A 23,327-nucleotide genomic window follows, 5' to 3' on the forward strand; every position below is an offset into this window, starting at 1 on the left:
CAAAAAAAACCAACAACAACAACAAAAGAAAAAAAAAAACACGTTCACACATAAACAGTGGAAAAGCAAAGCTGTGTATCATTCATGGACACGTTTAATGTCGAGGTTGCTTTTTGTGACGTTGATGATGCTCAACATGTTAGATGAGGTCATTAATACTGTGCAATTATCAAGTTTGATTATGCGTAAAATTGGCAAAAAAAAAATATAAGACACATAACCTCCACATGCAAAGGTACCGTGTCGGCACTTTCACACACCCCGCCACCCAGTAACCCCCACCCCCACCCCACCCCCCCGCACTACACTGTGGTGAAAAGTCTAGGCATCATAACTCCCATATGAACGTACAGTAGACGTTGTGTTTGAGGTCAAAAGATGCAAAAAAAACATGAAAGAGACAAAGAAAAAAAGAAACCGACTAAGGACAATTTTGCTTGTGGATGGCTGCAGTTTAGCATTTTTCAAAAACAAATATACATATACATACAGTACATACATACAAATATATCTGTCAATTTATAATACAGTGATTTTTTTTAAAATTCATAATCATCTCTTAAATAAATTGCGGTTCATTGCACTTTGTTAAAATAATTAATTATATGATTTCTCTTAAAGGCAATAGTGTGATTTTTTTTTAAAGGTGAAAAAGATAGTGTACCATAAGCCTGATTTAGGATAATAGTAAAAATAACAAGATCTGTAATATACATACTGTATCTGTAAAAGACCCTCACCTCCTCATATACATGAATGGATGTTCATCTCCATATATGTAGCATGTCCTTTTTGATATGACACATGTGCCCCACGCACACATCTGTGTACATGCTCGTGCATGCTCATATGCCACTTTATGTCATATCATGTCTCCACGCGTACATATATACATACAATATTATAAAATAAATAAATACAGGAAAACATTCTTGGTTCGTGGTTTTAACGGTTTTATTTCAAAGCGGTTTTTGGTGCAGTCTTTGACAAACCGTTGCTCTCTGCGTGTTTGGGTTTGAGTCCTCGTTGATGGGATCAACAATCGACTGAGCCTCCCTGAAAGATGCGCGTGAGGGGAAGTTGCATTGGTGTGTGTGTGTGTGTGTGTGTGTTTGGGAGTGTGAATGTGTTTGAGTGCATGTGTGTGTATGTGTGCAAAAACAGTCTGTGTCCAGTGTAAGAAGGGGGGGACCAAAGTCTTTGGCCTGAGGAGAAAATACAGTGACTGTTGTGGCGTGTGTGTGTGTGTGTGTGTGTGTGCGTGTGTGTGTGCGCGTAGGGGGGTTTGCATGCACTCTGTCGTCCTCTAGTCCAAGTCACCGCTATGAAAGTGTCAGATTGTCCCAAAAAAGAAGCTCAGTCTCAGGTACTGTCCGAGTGCACCCTCTGTAAGAAGGTGTAGTACAGCGGGGATTCTGACAGCGTTCAAATGGGGGCTTTCAGGGTGTCTCAGCACCCGTCTCCCCCACTGCCCCTCCATGAAAGGGTCTCGCTGACTGACTGACTGACTGACTGGGGGCTACTGGTTGGAGCAGAACCCTCACTCCGCCCGCCTCCGCTTCCCCACTTTCCCTCATCTCCATCTACGCCATTGCTGTGTGTGTCCATGAGACAGGGTGGAGGGTGTGGGTCTCCACCGGGCTCGGCGGGGGCTAGATGGGTCCTTCGTTGTGGGCGCTGTGGTTGCTCCTGCTGAGGCCCACACAGTTCTGCTGCTGGTTGAGCAGGTGGGACGTCTCGTTGGCCACGGCTATAGCCACGGCCGGGGTGGTGCTAGTGGTGCTGGCCGTGGTGGTGACGACGGTGGGGGTCTCCACGCCGTCGTGGAGCTCCGTCAGCGTGAGCTCGATCTTAGTGAACTCACTGTCTGTGGACTGGGGTGTCTTGTCCATGCGTGACGCCATCACGGCGTTCTGATACTGCTGGCGTGTTACCTAGGAAACAGTAAAGATGGTCAGGTCAAATGTCACAGCAGAGGAGGAGTAGGAGAGAGGACGGGTAGGTACACACGAGAATGTAAACACTTGTTTTGCCAATAAGCAGAGGTGACATTGGTCTTTTTTTTTCATCAGTTTAGCAATCTTCTAGAAAAGCCAGGTGAGTATTTCTGAAACTTAATAGAATGGCCATTAAAGCATCTGGGTTTCAGTAAAGAGTTTTAGTGTCCAATCAGAGTCTGAATGGCTAAAAATGTTCCACCTTGAGGAAAGATACAGTACAAAGCAAGACAGTGAACCATTGTTAATATACGGAAATACCACCTGAAGGCCCTGAGGCTGAATAAAAGACATTAGACTTAGAAATAAAGTGATAAATTAATACATACATCAAATTATGAAGCAATTACAGTAATTGGACCATAAAATGATGGATTGACTAGTTCAAACATGATTAATTTCTGCCTTCTTCAAAGTCTCAGGGGTGCACTCTCATGCATAAAGAAAATCATGTCAGGTTTTAGCCAATGAGAGCTCCTTTACTACAGTGTGGCTCCACAGAGTGTCAAATAAATCGATAAGTTAGGTTAACGGATGTCTACATGCAGAACCAGCTGGTTAGAACAAGAAACAAAACAAACAGCTATCATTTAAATTTCTCTTTCAACTTAAAAAACCGAGACAGCAGAACAAAAACACTATTAAGATATTATTATTATTATTAAGGTATTATTAACTTAGAAAATTGATATGGCAAACTTGTGCTTTTACACATCCAGCAGACACAGAGCATTCATTTGGAGTCGTGTTTCCGCCAATATTCACTCCACTTCATTCATTATTAGCTGCTAAACCTTTCACTATATTCACCAGTGACATCGCTAACTTTGTCTGTCTGCTGTTTGCTGCTGACCAGGTAACACACTGTGGGTTTATTTAAGCTTTTTTTTTGATGAAAACAGACATCTGGAAAGAAACAACATTGATGAGAACACTGAGAATGAACCAAACAGTTGCTGAAAGACGCTAAAACGCTCTGCAGAGCTGAGGGGAAGTGCAGAGTCAAGTGATAAAAAGTGACCCCTTTCACATTACACATCAATCATTTGATTCATTTTTTATATAAAAATGTTTAGTGCAGCTTTAAAGTTACCTGAGAATTTAGTTTATTCCTTTAAAAAAATTTGGGGGGTTCATTGATACATATATAATGATCAATTTGATATATTGTCAGGTGTCAGATTTTTCCAACTACCTGATTAAAAGCAGCTTCAACACCAGCGTCTCTGTGTTGATATTAAATATACATAATGGTCAAACCTTTGTTGAGATGTATAGATATGTTCACCCGTGTGTGTGTTCTCACCTTTATGTACTGCAGGTCTGAGCGCGCTCTGACAGAGTAGTCAGGTACGTAGATCTGCAGGAAGGAGTTGAGCTGGTTGTTACTGCTGCCGAGAGTCGGGGTGATAGCGTCTATACGATCACTCCTGTTCAGAGAGTCAGAGTGGTTGAGTCCAAACGGCCGTGGAGGAGATTTATTCTCTGTAAGGAAGTGATGCAAGAGGAAGAGATTAAAACACATGAAAGACCAGGTCTAGATGACGAGCAACAGGGATGTTGCACCATCCAGTTCACGCTCACGGTTCACTCCTGTGGTGTAACAGACAAACTGACGCTCACTGATATGTCTTGTTGTAGGTTATTTCTCATGAGTAAACATAATGGCGGGAATTACGTTCTGAAATAAAAAGTTCTGCAGATTTTGTCTCATGATTGAAAAACTGTTTTATGTCTTTTTCACAACTTAAAGTGATAAAGACTAAACTACATCCAAAACCGGACTCTTACAACAACATAGACCTTCTGTCACATTCGACTCTCTGCTTACGTCATTATCAGTGAATCCTCTAGAGCTGTAATGATCAGTCAATTAACGATTAGTCGATAGAAAATTAACCCGCAATTATACTGATAATCAATTCATTGCTTAAGTCGTTTTGATCGTTTTCAAGCAGAGACATTTGATGACTCCAGGTTCTCAAATGCGAAAATTTGCTACTTTTCTTGGTATTTTCATGATACTAAATTGCATATTTTCAGGGTTTTCAAGTACATCACCTTGTATTCCAGGATACTGTGATGGACATTTTTCTTTTTTCTGATGTTTTGCAGACCAAACAACTGCAGATAAGTCAATAATGAAAATAAGCCTCACACTTCTCATGCTGGACTGTAATTTATGCTTTCTTCCTATGGACTGTCCAGTGTTGCCACTAAAACACATGCACATGGCAAATGTGACAGATCAGGTTAGACAGAGAGAGAAGACTTCTTCCAGATCTAGTCTAATCTGTAGATCTCCTACTGCTGAGCAAGAACAACTGCTTGTGATGACTTAGAGAACAAGCTGAAGGGTATGAAGGGTTGATCTTATTTGGCTGTGAGAGTTTTGGCGCCGGCAGTCATCAGCCGCTTGACAGTCTTTGACATCTCTACTGCCCCAATGAGTCAGTGGCTATTGATCCTGATGATGCTCTCTACAGTCTGAACCTGTGAAATGATGCTAATAATTTTACAAAGATTAGCATCATGCTAATCATTGGTGCTAATGCTAATCATCAGTTATGTGTACACTGCATTCTCTATCTGGATATATTTTTCAGGTCTGAATCGTGATGGGGGCTCTGATGACGGTGATGTGTCTGCACTCACTCGCTCGCTGCTCAGTAGCTTCAGCAGCCCTTCAGATCTTGTGTATTGGTGACATTTTTCCAGGTCAAGAGTTAGATATTAGCATGGGTGCTTGCTGTGATGCTATATGGAAATCTAATTTCTATAGAAAGTCTTTCAACGAAGGGAGTTTCATACTGAAGGCAATGAGTCGGTGGTCTCCAGTGATGCTGCTTCCTTCTATGTGCTACCACATAGAAGACCTGTTCTGTTTTTTTCTTTATTTTTTAATTAAAGCCAGATTATGTTTTCCACTTCTTAAAGAAGCCTAGTGAAAATCACACACAACAAAGTGGAAACGGCTTGGCCAACGCTAATGCTACTACGCCGACTGGAATGTATGTAATCCCATGTTGGAATATGTGTGTGTGTGTGTGAGAGTGAGTGAGACGCACAAACTGTGAGTGTGTGTGTGTGTGTGCGCGGACCGAGCGCAGTGGGCCAAAGACCTGGCATGTGAACTCTTGCGGATTAGTACTCCACTTTCTAGGGGCCGCAGGGGCCAGGTCATTACAAAAAAAAAACGAAAAAAAAAAAACAAAACAACAAAACAGCAGTGTGTGTCAAGAATACACACATAACGCATTTACATATGCGCCAGACACACATTCAAAGTGTGCGCAGCGGGGCACCGAGCTGGGCGAAAAAACACGTTAAGAGGTGCACTGTAGGTCACTGCTAAAGAGAGAAAGAGAGCGTGTTTGTTCAACTGCATTTCCGGATGCATGTGGGTGTGTTTGTGTGGAGTGTGGAGTGTGTGCGCTGGCTGTACATGTGCCTGTGCGTGCGAACATGTGTGTGCGTGTGCGCGTCTTTGTATGTGCGCACAGTGGTGTCCGGCAGGGGGCTGTAGCTGTAGGTCTTGTTTATGTAGTCAGAGGGTTAAAGGTTAGGGGAGAGGGGGGCGGAGCCTGGGTCCACTGGGGCCTGCAGTCTCTAGCGCCATTCAGCCACTTGACTAATGGCTCAGGAGATGAGGGTGTTAAAGTCTCCGTCTGTTTTTTTTTTCCCCCTCAGTGTTTTCCGCTCTCCTTTTTCTTTCACTCACAAACACACATGTTGCATTCAGGTGCAAACGAACTTTCAGTTGCACAGCCATCAACGCTCTCTTTGACACAGAGTCACGTGAAACAGTAAAAGTAATCATGCAGACGACGAGGACCAAACTGAACACTCACAGCATGTGGGTTAAAACTTTACAGACAATCTACGGTGTAACTTTTCAATTCCAAAACAGTCATGCTTTTCAAAACTCTCATGTTGAATTAGTCGACGGGGTGATGTTAGTGAGGGATTAGATGTGAGGATGGGCGTATGTATAGACAGAAAAGGCCACTGTACCTGGAGATCCTGCTAATGATTCAGCCCTACTGACCACAAACGTACGAGACAGGGACAGAGGGACTTCAGGGGGGTAAGGGAGGGGAAGAGAAAAGAAAGGGAGCAAAGGAGGAAGGAAAGAAGAGAAACGTTCCATCACAAGCGAGAAATCATTGATATATGTACACAAATAGTAAACTATCTGGGATTAAATCGGGTAGAGGAGCATCAGCAGCTGGTGCACAGATTATATCCATCTATTGTGAAGAAGATTGCTGCACCAGCTACTGACACTACATCATATCTTATCATAAGGGTTTGATTTGACTTCTGACAGCACATGAGAGGGAGGTTACTCTCCTGTTTCACCAGTAGGTGTCTCTCAGATCCCATCAGCCAAGTGAATCAGAGTAGTTGAGAAAAGCTGAGAATAGTTTATGAATGAACTGAGCGGATCACTAGGTGACGCTTTCTCATGATGTCACTGCAGGACAGCCACTGTTCCTCAACTCTTTAGTAGAAGAAATGTACACTTTTTGCTGGATTGGTGACACTATCTGATTACAAATTTCCTTCACTGCAGGGAAGGACAAAGTAAATGAAGACTAGAGGACAAGTCCTTTCCCAAGATGTAGGAGAAAGACAGAGCTGACACATGAGGCTGAATGAGGCTGATTTACAGAAACAAGACAAAGTAGATCTGTACTGCCTCCAAAAGGTTTTTGAATATATTAAATGTATCTCTGGTTTAAAACCAAGCAAGGAGGATATGAGGAGTATACTGTCAACTGTAAACTGATAATGTTTGAGACTTTTCTTTTTATAGAAATTAGCCAGATCTAATTGTAAATGGTCTATGTCTGGAACAAAGAGAGAAAACATGAACTTAGTCCATTTACCCACAAATAATGTTTCATTCTAACATGGGATTTTTCACAGGTTAAACTGCATTTAAAGGGTAAGAAATCATCAAACTTTTAAAGGATAAATCTGGTGGCTTCTATGTTTTTCTTGCTGTCAACAAATCACCCGAAAAGACCAAAACCACCAATGAATTGTATTTTAACGTGTATTGTTTGTGTATCCAAAGCCTGATATGGCTCATTCCTCTGTGTCATAAATAGTTTTTGTTGTCCTAAAACTATTAAAAATGCATCATTGAGCCACACTGTTGCACTGAGTGACATGTTTCTCACTGTAGTTTACCCACATATATCATCCTGTTGTCTTAAAGATCCTCTCCAGACATGTTTTAAGACATAAAAATACCCTTTAAATAATATTTGTGTCTGGGATGGTTTTTCCACAAAAAAGGTTCAATCACTTAATTAAAATAACCTCTCCTTCTTGTCCCTCCTTGAAAAATTCAGAATCTGTGAATACACAAACATTGTTCATTTTAAAAGTTTAACTGCTGGACACAAGATGTCTCCTACTTCACTGTGAAGTTCATTCTCAGTGTTTGTGCACTGGAGGCTTCAGGTTTCCACATCACTCTTGTTTAAGTTGTATACTGGACCGTGATTGGCTCCAAACCAGTTGCGATGTCACAAAACTACCTTGTAGAGTCAAACTGCACATGCAACATTATGTGTAGTGAAGCTCGAACATCCAAGTGAAGAAACAAGAAGAAAAACACACTTCTGACATTAATACTCACTATAAAATAGTCCCCAACAAATGTAATATATACTCCAGTTTGAGTATGATTGTTAAATGTGTCCAGCTATTTTAAAAAATTAGAGGCAGACTAACTCATTGTCGCCTGGGGTCCTTTCATAGGATTTGTTGACAATAAGAAAAATATAGAATATCTCCAGCCTTATCATTTATTAAACTGTATACACGACTGTCAGAGATCTTACCAGGTGATGCAGTCAGAGCCATCATCCCATAAAAGGAGAACGGTCCTGCTTCAAACTTCATCCCCTCTTTTCCTGCCTCCACTTCCACTTTCCCCTGTGAAAGCAAATCCAGAGATGACAAGGAAGCAACCATTATTTAAATAAGTTCAAAACATATTACATTTCAAATACAGCTCTGTCCACATGTTAAAACATGTTTGACAGTTTATATTTCTGTGTATAATCATTATCACACCAATATAGTTTCTAATTAACTTTAGATTGCACTGAAAGGCTCTTCAGGCATTAGTGTGTTATTGTTATTAGTGTGTTATTGTGTCAGTATATTTCTGTCACCCTTTATATCCTGGATTTCCGCTCCAGCTGTGTGTGCTGCACTTACACTTTCATCCTTTTTCAAAATCTTTTGATTCTTTTCCTGCTCAAATATATTTATTCATCCTGCCCGTGTGTTTAGAACAAATCCACCCCCACTCCTCCCCCTTTTCTCTCCTTTTTACTACTTGTAGAAAATCCGTATTGTGTTTAATAGCTCCCAATCTGCTCCTAAGCCTGGTCTCAAGGGCAGTGACCCCACACTGCGTCCCACCTGGACCTCTTTTGATCCAGGGCCATTACACATTCACTCAGTGGACTGACAGGGGAAATATACAAAGTATATGCACATTTAAAATGTTCCAATTGCATTCTAAAAACTGCTTCTAGTTACATGTACTGTATGTTTTGTATATGTAGTAAGTTCAAACATTTTTTTTTACATTTAGTAACCCTATAAACTGCCAACATAACCTGCTAATACAACCTAATAAATGCTACTTGCAGCTGAAAAAAAGCAGAGATCACATGACTTTGCCTGAAGTTGGTTTCAAATTTGATTTAAAAAAGTGTTGCATTTCGACTTAAATCCAGCGATTGGAGACTTCTCTTATCTCGAGCCTCAAAAGTTGAAAGACTTGATATATTCTGTAAGACCAAAGAGGAAGATTCCTGGTCGACACCAGCAGCATATTCCCAGACAGAGCAGACAGTCGGGCCAGTTATCAAACTGTAAGGGTGCTCGAAGGTCAATGGCACTTGTTTTGATCTGAATAATAATAATGATGATCTGTATCAATGAGAAAGGAATGGAGAGAAGGGAATGGGTACGCCACTGCTAATACTACTATCATTCTGGATTCTTGTATGTAACCACAATGTGAGCATATTTTAACATGTTGTATCTCATAGACCAGACATTTGTCTTACTAATGAGCTGTTTATCTATGGCATTATTGGTTGCTTTAATCCAAACTGACCTACAGTGCAGTCATACCATACATACCTTTTTAGGGTGCGTGGGCCCTGTGGGAACAAACCTCTGCAGAGCGGCTTTGTTAAATCGATGGCTACTGGCTAATAGCTTGTAGTCCTAGTAATAACATTTTCTTGTCTTAAATGTGTTTAGTGTAATATGTAGAGTACTGTAGTTAAGTCGAGTGCGGATTTAACACAGAATCTAGGAGGACAAAAACAAGAATTTGGAGATACAGTAAGGATAAGTGTATTTCACATATATTGTATATCCATTTTGGGGGAAAATAGTACACATGCAAGTATTACTTTCTTAATCTAAAATAGAAAACATTCTTTAGTAAGTGAGATAAATTAAATTTGGGCTGTAACTCTTTTTAAAGTCCTGGTTCAGGGTCTTGGTTCTTGAGTTCCTTTGGAACATCTACACACCTGCAGAATGAGGATGAAATAATCCACCGGCTTGTTCCTGTGGAAGAGGTAGTGCTCTGCTGCCCGCTTGTTCTTCTCGTCATATTTCAGGTCCTGGATGACGTTGGGGTGCTTCAACAAGCGCAGCAGAATCTTCTCTGACATTTGCACTGGTGCGAATGGCTCGACCTCTGCAGAGACAGACAGAGAGAGGGAGACTGTGAGGAGGACAAAATATGAATTTTAATACTGTTATTATTGGTCGGTGTACACACCTATACATATATATATCTGCAATAAGCTGATATCATCCAACGTATCTTGGCCTTGGCTCCAGAATAATTACAATGAACACTTTTTATATACTTTTTACAGATATTTTTAAGACTGAACATCTAATCAACACAATCTACCTCATGCAAGAACCACTTGTATGAACAGATTTGTTCTGAAGTGGCGAGTACGAGAGAATGTCACATTCACCAATTTTCTTGTACTTGAAAATTTTCTCTCATTATTATATTTATATTCTGTTCACCATCGTCATCGCTAGCCAATTTCCTGAGAGGTCGACAATGTTTTTTTATTTATGATTTTGTTGGCCACTTATAGTTCGCTAGTTAGGAAAGTTCAGCTGCCTTTAGGGTCATAGTGCAGGTCACTGTCCTCTGTTGCATCCAACGGTGCAACATCACCTGCTGTATATGTTAATATTTTCTTGTCTACTATCTGTGTGACCGTCAAGTGGTACAGTGTTAGCAACAAATTTAAGCTAGAGAAGTTTAGCATAAAAATACAAAAATCTTCTTGCATGAGGCCTGATATATTTCCCCATACTGTCATTTTAGTGCTGTTATTTCTGTCAGCTCTGTAGTGCATGTCTAAAATAATCATTAGTTGCAGCCCTGGTTTAAACTTCTGCTGCATCAGTCCGAGTGAACTAAAATATAAACCTGATCAGAAACTCGTTCATAACTTTAAACGATGCATCAAGAGTGTGACTGGTCTGCCTCAACCACCTAATGGGCCAATCAGCTCCTTCAACTCAGCGGCGGTGATATGTGTCAGCTGGCTGCTGGCTCCACCACCAGGAACTAAACTCCCTAATAGCCTTTAGAGGAACTTAATCAACGCTTAGCTGCTCGGTCAAAGTTCTAAAGCAAATCCACCTGCAATGAGGCATAGTCAACTGCTGCTGCTGTAGTAGTACTTGGATATTCCACTGCCTGCTCAGAAATCCATTTCCCAAGGGAAAGCGGGGGAAATATTTCACATTTTACACTAAGTATGTCGACTTGTGTGAGAACCCCGATCATAGGCCAAAAATGCTGGACGTGATGTCACTGAGGAACGAGTGTAAGCAAACAGGGTGGTGTTTTTAAAGCTGTGAGCTAAGATCACAACATGTAACCTTCAGTGCATGACACGCAAGCAAATAGACGCCTGCGTTTTCTTTTTTTTTAAACTTTTTTTGTATCTGCAGTCTGCACAGACATCCCGTGCGGTGCTCCCGAGAGGCCTTCCACCTCTTCACAAACACACACACACAAACATGCATACCAACACGCTTGTTGTGAGTCCTCACACAACTCATTCCCTCACACACAACAGATACTCATTCTACACACATACTCACTCCTCCTTACACCCACTTGCCCAAAACTCAAAGCGCATACGAGCACAGGCGCACGCACGCACACACACACACATGCACACACACAAACACACACACACACACACATACACATACACTTTCCCCACAGTGAGGGGCTGAGGGCACACTGGGGGAAGTCAAGCAGCAACGCAGTCCACTTGCCTGTTGCTAGGAAACGCAGGGTAGCCAGCAGAAGCTGAGGTGATATTTTAACCTTCATTTCATTGTCGGTAGGCTTGAAGGCCGAGAAATCCTGCTTCCTTTCCCGATGGGTGATTTTCTTCTTCGTCTTGTTGTCAGCTGAGGAGGGAAATTGAAAGTTGGGCGTAAGACAAAACTTTTTCTGCAACAGGAAAAGGTCAATCCATGACACTGCACAGATACTGAGCTAGTCGTCCCAGGTCATAGGGTGACTAAACTTGAGTTACCCAAAGCTTATTGCTTTTTCCGGAAACATAGCTGTGGCGTCTTTCTCAGAACTAAAGGAGAGCTATAGGGGGCTACACTGTTAGCTTACCACATTCTTAGCATTACTTAAAGCCATATGTATTAGGGCAACAAATAGACTGGCACGTACTCCATGTCTGTAGGCCTTATTGATACCGTTAGGGTGTAACAGTACAGTGTGATAGATGGTTTGGTGTCATACATGATGCAAGGTTCACAGTTTGATAGTGATGACTCTTTTAACAAGTTATTATTTATTCATCTCTGCATGTAAAATGTGGAAAAACCTTTCATCATTCTTTCTTAAAAAATAGTTTTATGTTATAGATTTTGGTGTATAAAAGAAATTAAAGAATCTCTTAAATGAAAAATATAAAGCAGATCTTTATATACACAGGACTGAAGAGTAAAAATTGTCCTCAAAATGTAGTTGGAATAATGTTCTCCAAACAACTCACTTGGTTACAAACCCCAACAGAAACATTGTCACAAAAACTAATCCTACATTTCTGGAGTAGGATGAGGACATTCTTTAAACTTCTATCATTGATATCTTTATATAAACGACAGATCAAAGGACTACTAATGTCAAAGCTGTTGTTTATAGTGACAAACCCACTGTAAATTAGTTTTAGCATCTTTCAGCTTATTGTTTCGGTTTTACAGCCTATAACTTTACTGTTTTGGTTCACTCTGACCAGAGTCATTTCCAGCACAAAGCTGTAAAAATCAAATGCATGCTACTTTTCCAACACAGCAAACATTAAACAAAGCAAAGTTAGCAACTAGCTCCAGAAAATCATGGAGCATTTAGTAGCTAAAGAGCCAGTTATTTTTCTCTTCCTTTCTGGAGACCAGACCAGAGCTACAATATTAGTGGACCTACATTTGTCAGATGGACACAAATACAATTTCAAATGGATGCTAATGTTGCACCTGTCTTGTCTGCTGAATGTGTAAATGAGCAACGGTTTACTAAAAGGTTTTGGTTGCCTCCAAATGGCCAAAAATTTACTGTAGGTTTAGGCTTGTCAACATTTTCAGGAAGCACTTGATATTTTAGTGTTAATGGATGAAATTTAAAGCAGTATTAATCTATTTTTTGGCCACTTGAGGGCAGCAGATCGGGCAACATTGACACATATCATACAGTATATTATAAGTTATGGCCTTGTCAGCATTCATTTGCTAAATGTTCCATTATGTTCCATTTTGTTCAGTGGATTTATCAGAGCTCTTTCTCTGAAAACAGCTTCCTGCTGCTGCTGGAAACAATGTTGATGAGAGCAGAGTTTAAGGGCTGAAAAACCAAAACATTGTCCTGAAAGACTCTCAAATTCTCTGTAGAGCTGAGAGGAACGAAGGTTACAATATTGTAACCCTGGTTCTATAAGCAGAGGTGGAGCCCTCTACTGGACTATATGGTTAATACTCTCCTCCAATCACATGCATGCACATAAGGCAGGGCTTCGCTGTTGCTCCCATCCAGGTAGAGGGCTCCGGCTGTGCTTATAGAACTAGGGTTGCAATATCACAACCTTCGTTCTATCTCCAAACGGCGGTCCAGGGCTATCCTGATGACTGACAGCCGCTCTTGTTTCTCTCTCCAGCAGAGGAGGAATGAGATGAAGAAGAGGAAAGGTGTAAAACAGCCTCCTTGGCCATGGCGCATGAGCAAACATGTCCAGCCCCAAGGGTGGATCATCTTGCAGCATTAGGGAGAACCAGAGCAGGCAGTGGGTGTTGTTCTGACTGGCGAACAGGTCCACCTCTGCTTTCCCAAACCAGTTCCGAACCCGCTGCACCACTGCGGGGTGCAGCCTCCACTCGTCTGCCAGAGGGCAGCCTCTTGACATGAGATCAGCGCCCTTGTTTTCCGGACCCAGAATGTGGAGGGTTCTCAGAGACAGGAGATGTTCTGAAGCCCACAACAACAGGTTCTCTGCCATCCTCAACAGGGCTGCGGATAAAACAGGAAGTGTTGAAGAACCAAGAGCACCGCTTGAAGTTTGAAGAGGTTGATGTGTCGGTTTTCCCCTGAAGGCCACACACTACCTATCACTCTCCCCAGACAGGTGACCCTCATGCTGTCAGGGACGCATCTGTGAACATGACTATGTAGGAGGTCACTCGATCCAGCAGTGTCCCTGTCAACAGATGCTGTGGGGACCCCCATTAATGCAGGTCTTCCTGTACTGATGGGGGTACGTTCACCATGTGGTGCTTGTGCCTCTTGGGACTTAAGTACAGGCTGACGAACCACCTTTGCAGGCGCAGCATATGCTGGAGCCCCAGTGGAGCTGTTGAACATAGCCCTCGCCAATGTGATACTTCCTCCCACTGACAGCCATTTTGGCGCCACAGACTCTGCTCATGCGCAGGGGTCTGCTAACGTTTTCATCCCGGCATGGTTCAGGTGTTGTGGTGCCTCTGTTGAGGTGGTCTGGGAGGTGGCTCTCCTCCTCGCTGTGGTGTTGCGGCGATGCACCTCATCTCCTCTCTGGCTAGAAGAGGGGGCGAGCGGCAGATGATGGCTCAGCTGTGCCTTCTCCTCTTACAGCCTCTTAAAGCACTGAGTGACAGAGGAGAGGGACCCGAAAAGCCTGTCCAGACCTATGGGAGCTCCCAGGAGGACTTCTCTGTCCTCCTCTACTCTGTAGGGTGGTGAGTCCCAGCCATACGTGACATGAGCCCACTGTGGCAAGCGACATCACACACCCTGTAGCAGTAGCAGCTCCCTGAATCAGGTTATTCATATGGCCGATGGTGCGACCCGGAAATTCAACCTGTTCCACTGTGAGGGGGGTGTCTAGTGGCATATTAGCTGCAGCGACGCCCAATACTCCCAGGTTGTTAGCTGCTTGGCCAGCTGGAAAATTTTCTCAATGTATTCCAGCATGTCCCTGTCCTGCACCAGCAGAGGTAGCGGCTTCATGCTCGCTGACCAGCCAGTTGAGTGAGGAATCAGGAGGGCTGCAAGGGCCTCTTCCAGGGGGGGCATACCAGGACAGCCTGTCTCCATGTGGCCCTGCACTCTCAGGAAGGAAATCAGTCCCGCAACTGGTGACTTTGTTTTCAGTGACTCCTTCCAGGATGCTTCGACACACTCCCAAATGTCTGGGAGAGGAGGAGAAACAAAGGCTGATTGAGCCGGATGATCTAGCCATAAAAGCCTTCACGTAGCCAGCTAACCGGTTAGGGGGTAAGTGGGGGCAGTGTGAGCCCTACACGCTCTGCCACCATGGCCATACCTCCAGAAATCACATTGAACTGAAGTTGGAGGTGGATTTCCGAAGGTCAGCGACATTGCAGACGCACACGAGAGGTTGTTGTCATTGTCCATTGGCGAAGCCGCTGGGACAGTCTCAGCCAAAACGTCTGGCAGTGGGACACCAGATGAAGCGGGGGACTCATCATTGACGCAGAGATCTATCTCAAGCTCCGTGACGCTCTCGTCACAGTAAGACATCACACAGCCAAAAATGTTGCTGTTGTTGAATCAGAGGAAGTCCTCAGCAGCAAACACAGGGCGGTGGCTGCATCACACCGCTCTCTGCGTGGTCCTGACCGAGGCACTTGAAGCAAAAGAGATGTCCGTCGGTGGCAGAGATGAAGCCAGGGCATGACGGACACACATAATTGGTAGGCGCGTCCTGATTGGCCAGCTATGTACATGCAAATTTCTGTAAGTGATTGCATGCGTGTGATTGGAGGAGAGTATTACCCATAGAGTCCAGTAGAGGGCGGAACCTGTGTGAGATAGAACTGCAGGTTCACGTGATATTTCTCTGTGGGTTTGTCACTACAAGAGGCATGTTTCATATCACATATGGTAATTTTATCCATCGTTAATATAAAAATATTGATAAGGGCAAGTTTAAGTGCGCCCTTTAATTGCCATTATATAGAAATATAAGAAATATAGAAATATAGAAACTAGGGCTTTGTGATATGACCAAAATCTCATATCGTAGTATAAGTCCTTTCATATCCAGATAACGATACATATCATGTATCACATAGTACATTTTCTGTAAATTTAATTAATAAATATTTTCTGGTCCATGCGTCCCCAGCGTGTGCACACGCTGCATGTGTGTGTGCAGGGGCAGCCCTGTCCTCACTGAACCACAGAGAGCAGAGGAGAGTAATGCGACCATAAATGACAGCAAAACACAGAAGACAGTCCCACACTGAGCTGAAATGAAACGACTGCACATAAATTACGTAAATACTGTAACATAAATAAACATAGTCTCTACTGCGTTGTGCTGTCTTTTATGGTCGCGTTAGTTTCTTGTCTCCTCTCCTCTGCTCTGCGTTTCACCACAGGCGGGGCTCAGCACCTTCACACACGGAGCTCAACGGAGCAGAGGAGTGACAGACAGCGGTGGAGAGTTGGAGAGTTGACAACAACTACACTAGTTACGTTGGGCCTACTGTAAGTGCAATAAAAGCTTCACGAGTAAAAGGCAATTCAGAGTTTTAATGTAATCCGCAAAAGATGGACAGACTCCAAATGACAAAAAATATTGTCATAAAGAGCGTGATTTGCAACACAACAAAACAAATGATAGAGCATAATATGAAACAATAAACATTTTTCTATTGTCACACGACATATATATCGTCATATCGTACAACCCTAATAGAAACAAAATTAGTTTCTTCCAGAATTCATTACTTATCAGATTTAGTTACTATTAAGATCCAATTTTCAGCTCCACAATGCCTTTCATGACATTTTTTTATGTTGAGCATTAACTAGTGCTTATTTGAAAGCCCTTACAAATAAATTTATATTTAAATAGTTATGTTGCATGAATTAGACCTACATTGTGTTGCAAGCTGTTGGGCTGCATTTAATATCTGAGTATGACGCCATGGGGTCTTATAGTGTAAAGGTATGAGCTTTGAGAGGAGAACCTACTGTACAAGTCAGTCTCGTCCAGGATCTCTGACTTGATGATTTCCTCAATAACGTCCTCCAGGGTGACAATACCCAGAACCTCGTAGAAAGGGTCTCCCTCACCCTCATTGTTCACCCTCTGAACTATGGCCAGGTGGGATTTTCCTAGCAAAACATACATGCACACACACGGACACACAAAACACACGTACACAAACACAGGTTATAAAGTTAGGGTCGTATAGTGATAAACAGTGTGAGATATAGGTCAGGCAGTGAGCATGGGGGGTAAGAGGGAGCAAACAGGCTGGGACACACATGGCTGTTTTCACTTATTTAGAATCAATTCCACACGTATCACAGATAAATACTATATAAATGATATTTCATGCTGTGAAACATGAAAAATAACTCAACAAAGAGGATAATATTACTGTAGTATGTATTACAGCAGTGAGACAGTCCCAATCTCATACAGAGCAGGTGACACAAAGTAATCTGAAGGAGTGACTGTTCTCTGTATCAATTAGACGACCAGGGATGCAGGACATGGTAGTTCAAGTGTTTAAGTGTTAAGAGAGTCAGACAACCAGAGAGACAGACAGTCAAACAATCCTAAATTTCATCATTTCAACCCCCTTAGCCCTCCCTCCCTCCACATCTGTGTTCCCAGGACCCTCCTGTGCGCTGTACCATCTGAAAAAAACAAACTGCCGTGTATGCAGAGAATACTGTCAGGCAAAACGCTAAACAAATTCTTTGCCTTTTCTCAGCTTGTGATCATTTAAAAGGAATTTTCCAGAGGCCCAGGCTAATATTAGCCCCTGCAAAATGAAGTTTCCATTCCGCCCCGGCGATATTCTCACCAAGCAAAGGAACAGACCGGGCGAAGCCTCCGCTGTGTGATCAGATTGTCTCGGAATGGGTCGTTTGCATGCAGATACACCTGGGTGTAAATAATGGAGGACGTCAGTGTGTTTGTGTGTGCGTGTGCATGCACATGTGTGAGAGTGCTCGAGCGCACGGGCGCACGATCGTGTGTGTGTGTTTATTTTAGGAGAACACAGGTACATCACTGACTCAGTGCTCAGATGCAATTTCAGCTAATGCGAGCCGCTTTGGTGCAGGCGAGCACAGACCGCGCTGATCACCAAGAGTGTTTTATTGCACTGCAGCTCACTGCTTCCTCACAACGCCATGACAACACACGGATGTGCAGTGTGCAGAACCTGAGAGTCTGAACATGAGACGGTTGCGGGTATTAGATGCAGAATTGATGCTTTGAAGAAAAACACTCATGTTAATAGGTTGGTAGAGTAAGATCCCTTAAGAGAGGTATTAATAATGTAAATATCAGAAATCCAACAAAAAGCAAGCAAAAGTCTTGTTTTCTAGGTGTCAAAGAAGAGGAGTCATCCTATTTCCATCAAGATGTCAATGACATCTTAAGCATGTTTCTTTATCACTGAGGGTTGGGTTTAACTAGGACAAACATGGATGGAGCCTCGGTGGGTTAAAGTAATCAGGCCTCAGAAGTCCTTGAGCAAGCAATTACTCTAAACTGCTCAGGGAGGGAATCGCAAATGGAATGGCCAGCACAGCACAGCAAAGCCCAGCGAAACAGATCAATGCCTGCTCCCTTCACTTTAACAGCATCCACTCCGCTCACGTAAAGATTTATAAACGAAGCTTATGAATTTAGGTTTCTAGGCAAAGAATGTCAACCTTAATGTCACTTTAAGCTTAAAAATGTGAACCATATGGAACTGCTGTAGAAAATATGGCAGTGGGGTGGGATAATTTAATCTGTTTTCAGCACAATTCAACTAGATTTTTCTTGTATCAAGTGACATTAAAGTTTGCCTCATTTGCTTTTTGTTAAGTGACAAAAGACCCAAACACTTTTTTTTTAGTTTATGATCTGACGTACTTGTCTATAAGACTTTCCAAAGAACAAGAACTTTGTAGTAAGTGTTACATTTCTTGTAAGACATTTTCTGAGAAGCAAGAATTGACAAGCTTAAAGCCTCACTGTGCAGAGTTTGACATTGGAAACCTTTTTTCAGATGAATTTGCTGAAGGAAGAAAGTTGTACCCATGATCATGATTTGTGATCACAACTGATTTAGAGCCAATCCTGGTCCAATATACAACTTACACAAATATGATGTGGAAACTTCAAACCTCCAATGCACACACTCTGAGAATGGACTTCTCAGTGAAAAAGGAGACATCTTGTGTCCAGAAGTTAAACTTTTGAAATGAAAAATGTTTTCATATTAATAGATTCTGGATTTATTAATGACGAGGAAGGAGAGGATCTAATTTTAAGTTGGTTTTTTTTAAAGAAAGAGTATTTTTATGTCTTAAAATATCTCTGGAGAGGATCTTTACTAAGGTCCACTTACTTTTTTTTCCAGAGCTTCAACCATTTCAGTACTAACCTCCCCCCACATATACAACCACCTATTATCACATGACCAAAGTCTCAAACCTACCATAGGTCTCGTGATGACAATTGAGCAAACTCCATCCACTGAAGAAGGCCGTGAGATGTGGTTAAAAGCTCTGGAAAATTATGTCCCAGATAAATACAAAATTATACACTTTTTTACAGTCCCTGCAGAAAGGATAAAATAACTGAAAACTAAACATAGAGTCGACTCAACACCTGTCTGACACAGTCTCAATGAAAGCTCAGCAATGTAATGATTCATGTAAGTATGTATTGTAGGGCTGCTGCATCGGATTGCAGTATATTGTATAGGTGTTCCTATTATTGTGTCCACCCCGTGTATATGGGAATGACAGGTTGGGTTTTATGAGATGAAGAGGGACAAGCAATCGGAGAATGTGTCCTTGTGTGTACCTTCCTGTCACACAATGATGCCTGATCTTTGACCTTCGTGTAAGCCGACTGATAAGAGGTGGAGGACATCGCTGAGATCACACACAATCTGTTCTGCTCTTCAAACAGCCATGTGAACACATACTCACACTAAACTCACAAATGTAACAGCACAAGCTGTTTGACAAATAAAACTAATCCCATCAGGATGTTTGTCCACATCATGAACACTTTCCATCACCTTCTTTACTTGAGGTTAACTATTAGAGATGACCCGTTGTAAGAGCTTTAACTGAAGCTGCATAGGTCACAAGTTTAAAAAAAAAAAAAAGTCACACACACAAGAAAAAACTGAATGGGAAGCTATTCAGTAGACATGACAGAGAAAAGCATGTTTATGCAAGTTTAATAGTGTTTATTCTAGAGTCTGTCCCATGGGCTGCAATGTAAGGAGATAGAAATTTTACAAATTCCATGGAGCAGACAGCAAAGGGAAAATCATAATTGAAAAATCAAAGTTCCCCTTATACTATTCTGTGTATTTTCCATTGAAATCATTAGGCTTTATATTTAACTAGGGGCATGTTTTAATCAAAATATTCATCAGGGGATAGCAATGTCAGTTGGTTGGTGGACCACTTTGTGGATTCCAGATAAATGGATGGCCATTGCCATTAGATTTTATACAGACATTTATGGTGCCCAGAGGATGAAGACTACTGGCTTTGTTGATCCACCAACAAGTTCAGATGTATCACCTATCCTGTGAAATATATTTACATTTTCTACAGTCTGGTGCAGACATTCATGGCTGCCAGACAATTAATCCTCATTACTACCAAGAGGTTCACATTTTTGGTTTGGAGTGAAATGTTCCAACAACTATTGGATAGATTTCTGTGAGAGACATTCATGGTTACCAGAGGATTAATTCTAATGACTTCCCCTGACTTTTCCTCTAGTGCCATCATGAGGTTGGCATTTTTAGTTCGGAGCAAGATTTCTTGACAACTATTGGATGGATTGCAAGACTGAGAGCCAGTAGGCGGCATCCTCTAGGGACCATGAATGTCTGTACAACATTTCAACCCAGCCAACAGTTGCTAAGATATTTGAATTTAGACCAAAGCGGTGAACCGGCTGGCATTGCCATCCCTAGAGCCCTTCTGCTAGTATGGCAAAACACATGCAGACAGACAGACAGATACATATACAATTTCCATTTTCTAATTTATTTTTCCATTTCACTTTTCCCCACAGTATATTTATTTATATAGAATATTATTTATTTTAGGATGTTTATGATGGTGGCTAATAGTAGCTGACTCCTCTGGAAACAGGAGCATAAGACCATAGCATAAATCTAAATATTATTTTTCCTAGTGAGAAGTTAACATTACTAGAGTCGGAAATTATACAGTAAAACTGCATTTTTTTTTTGTCAAATTTACCTATGGATGAATAGATGGGTATATAGATTTACAAGGCAGGTTGATCAGCTGATCATTATGTGTACAACAACCATAATTGCAAGTGAGAATATTTTATGTAAATTAGGATCTAAAAGTTGCATGTTTACCAATCCTGTACCCATGAAAACTCCCTTTACCTTTAGTCTCCTCTGGTGTTGTTGTCTTAAGTCTATTTCCGTCTCTCTCAATGTTACACACACACACACATACACATGCACACACTTGCACAGTAGCTCCACTCCAAATCATTTTGTCTCACTGTCCCACAAGATGACTACATACTTTCCAGTTTCCCACAAAGACAAAATACCACACAAGCGACAGAAAAAAATGCAGCTTCTGTCCTCTATAAATATATTATGAGACAATGACAGCCTGTTTATTCATAGCTCCTTAGCTGCTGTTATGGCAGTGGGTTTTGTGAGGGGGGGGACTGGAGGTAGAGTAGGGAGGCTGACCCTCTGGACCTTCTGGAGCCTGGAACTTGGCAGCGGGCCTCGGGGAGAGCGTGTCCTTGTGAAGACCAGTCGTCTGGGGTCCTATAAGCCACCACTGCTGCCTGACATCTGGGGCTGTCTAGCTGGGCTGAGGCTGAATGCATGCTGGGTAGTCCAGCACACAGGCACACTGCACACATCAGGGTCAGGGGTCAACTCACTTTCAATTTCATCCATTAAGGAAGCATGTTTTCTCTGGTCAAAAGCTGAAAAGTTTTAGTCATTAAAAGGCTCTCACTTATGATTTCTAAAACAATTTTGAGAAGATGACTGAGGAAGTGCTTCATCTCATGGAGGAGACAGTCAGGGACCACAATACATTTGTTCATTTGTGTGCATTAAAACACTGGCTGTGAAATGATGAAGATACACAGCAACAAATCTACTGCATGGGGCTGTAGCCAGGAGGTCGAGGTCAAACAAATCCACCAGTCTCACAGATAATTTTGAAAAGGCCTTTCTTTTTGTTTGTTTTTTATTCATTACAAAATGTATGTCCATGAGTTTCGTAAGAGCTTTCTTGCTTAACTTAAATTTGTTGAACGTTGCATTTATTAATTTAGTATTTCTTCATTTTTCTCGGTTTACAAATATTCATATTAAAAAGTGCCAAGTTAACAAAGAGTAGTTACTAGAGCCAAGCTGGCAGCTGCACTCAAAGCCCAGTGGTGCTTTGAACTGAATGCTAACATCAGCATGCTAACATGCTTATAATGACAAAGCTAACATAATGATGTTAAGCAGGTATAATGATGAACATGTTCATCAACTTAGTTTAGCGTGTTAGCATGCTACCATTTACTAATTAGCACTAAACACAAAGTACAGCTGAGGCTGATGGGACTGTCATTTGTTTTGCAGGTTTATGGTCATAAACCACAATTTTGGACAAATTGAAATGTTAAGCTGATAGACAATGTGTGTACCAAATTTCAAGGCAATCCATCCAATAGTTGTGGAGACATTTCATTAAATACTACAATTATCAACCACATGGTGGCACTACAGGAAAGGTCATAGGATCACTAATGCCATAAGGCTTCATCTTCTTGGGACTATGAATGTGGTGGACCGACCGACAACACTGCCATCTCTAAAGCTAAGCCTTTAAAAATCCCACCATGAGTAACTTTAAATTATAAAATGAACAACACTACAGGTTCCCAAATTCCGAGAAAAAAACACAGAGGATATGATCTCTGTGAGGACATCCATGCTCCGAAGATACAGGTTGACTCAGATTTAATATATGGAAGACTATTGTTGCAGAAGAAATGAAGAACAGGGGATCAAAAAATACTTCAGAGTATAAAACAATATAACGACCTTTAATGACCAGTGTATCAAAGTGTCTTGTCATCACAGTAACAAATACTGTGGAAAATACTCAACTGAGGATCCACCAAACAGTAATATCTTTAATATCTTTGCCTCATTTTACCCTGATGTTTGACAAAGGTGCAAATTAAAACACTCCAACTATAGCTACACCGGGCCAAACAAAAGATCATCAATCTATCTATCCATCCATACCCCAAAGCCAAGCCTGAGAACCTCCACCCAGGCCTTCAGAGACTAAGCCGTGTGCTCTTTTCCACCATTCCCAGTGTATTTATGGAATGCAGCTTTGTCATATTTTTCCATAGCGCAATTTTCCCCTATAAATAGGCACGTAAGGCTTGGAGAGTTGGGGTGGGAGTATGAGGGGTCAGTATCTGTTGTGGACACTCATCATTGCCCCCCTCCCTATCTTGCTCTCCCCCTATTTTTCCAAATATTTGAGCACTGACAAATATAGTGGTTGATGGGTTAGGGTGATGGGAACCCGTTGGATAGTCTTTCTTCTAAATCTACCTCCAGTGAAAAAACAGAGAAGAGTTTCCAGCCATTATGACCCATTTTTCCATTGACATGGACAACAATGTTAGCCTGATGCTGGTAACA

At 41.8% G+C, this 23,327-nt stretch overlaps 1 protein-coding gene across 4 annotated transcripts in view; it reads right to left on the reverse strand.

Moving 5' to 3' along the window:
* Window positions 1-313: 313 nt before the first annotated feature.
* cnnm2b (cyclin and CBS domain divalent metal cation transport mediator 2b) overlaps window positions 314-23,327 on the reverse strand; it is a 42,557-nt gene continuing 19,543 nt past the window's right edge. Inside the window, exons 2-8 of one of the 4 annotated variants that reach the window (XM_042395776.1) lie at window positions 16,588-16,731; window positions 11,373-11,510; window positions 9,578-9,747; window positions 7,856-7,949; window positions 6,012-6,074; window positions 3,304-3,482; window positions 314-1,934 (exon numbers count right to left, since the gene is read on the reverse strand). In XM_042395776.1, coding sequence (XP_042251710.1) covers window positions 1,653-1,934; window positions 3,304-3,482; window positions 6,012-6,074; window positions 7,856-7,949; window positions 9,578-9,747; window positions 11,373-11,510; window positions 16,588-16,731 — 1,070 coding nt within the window. In that variant the 3' untranslated portion in view covers window positions 314-1,652. Of the gene's footprint in view, window positions 1,935-3,303; window positions 3,483-6,011; window positions 6,075-7,855; window positions 7,950-9,577; window positions 9,748-11,372; window positions 11,511-16,587; window positions 16,732-20,639; window positions 21,514-23,327 lie in introns of those variants that run through there. The other 3 variants (XM_042395782.1, XM_042395800.1, XM_042395791.1) reach the window with 3 other exon arrangements.

This window comes from Thunnus maccoyii, chromosome 2 (assembly GCF_910596095.1).
Source record: "Thunnus maccoyii chromosome 2, fThuMac1.1, whole genome shotgun sequence".
Lineage (NCBI taxonomy): Eukaryota > Metazoa > Chordata > Actinopteri > Scombriformes > Scombridae > Thunnus > Thunnus maccoyii.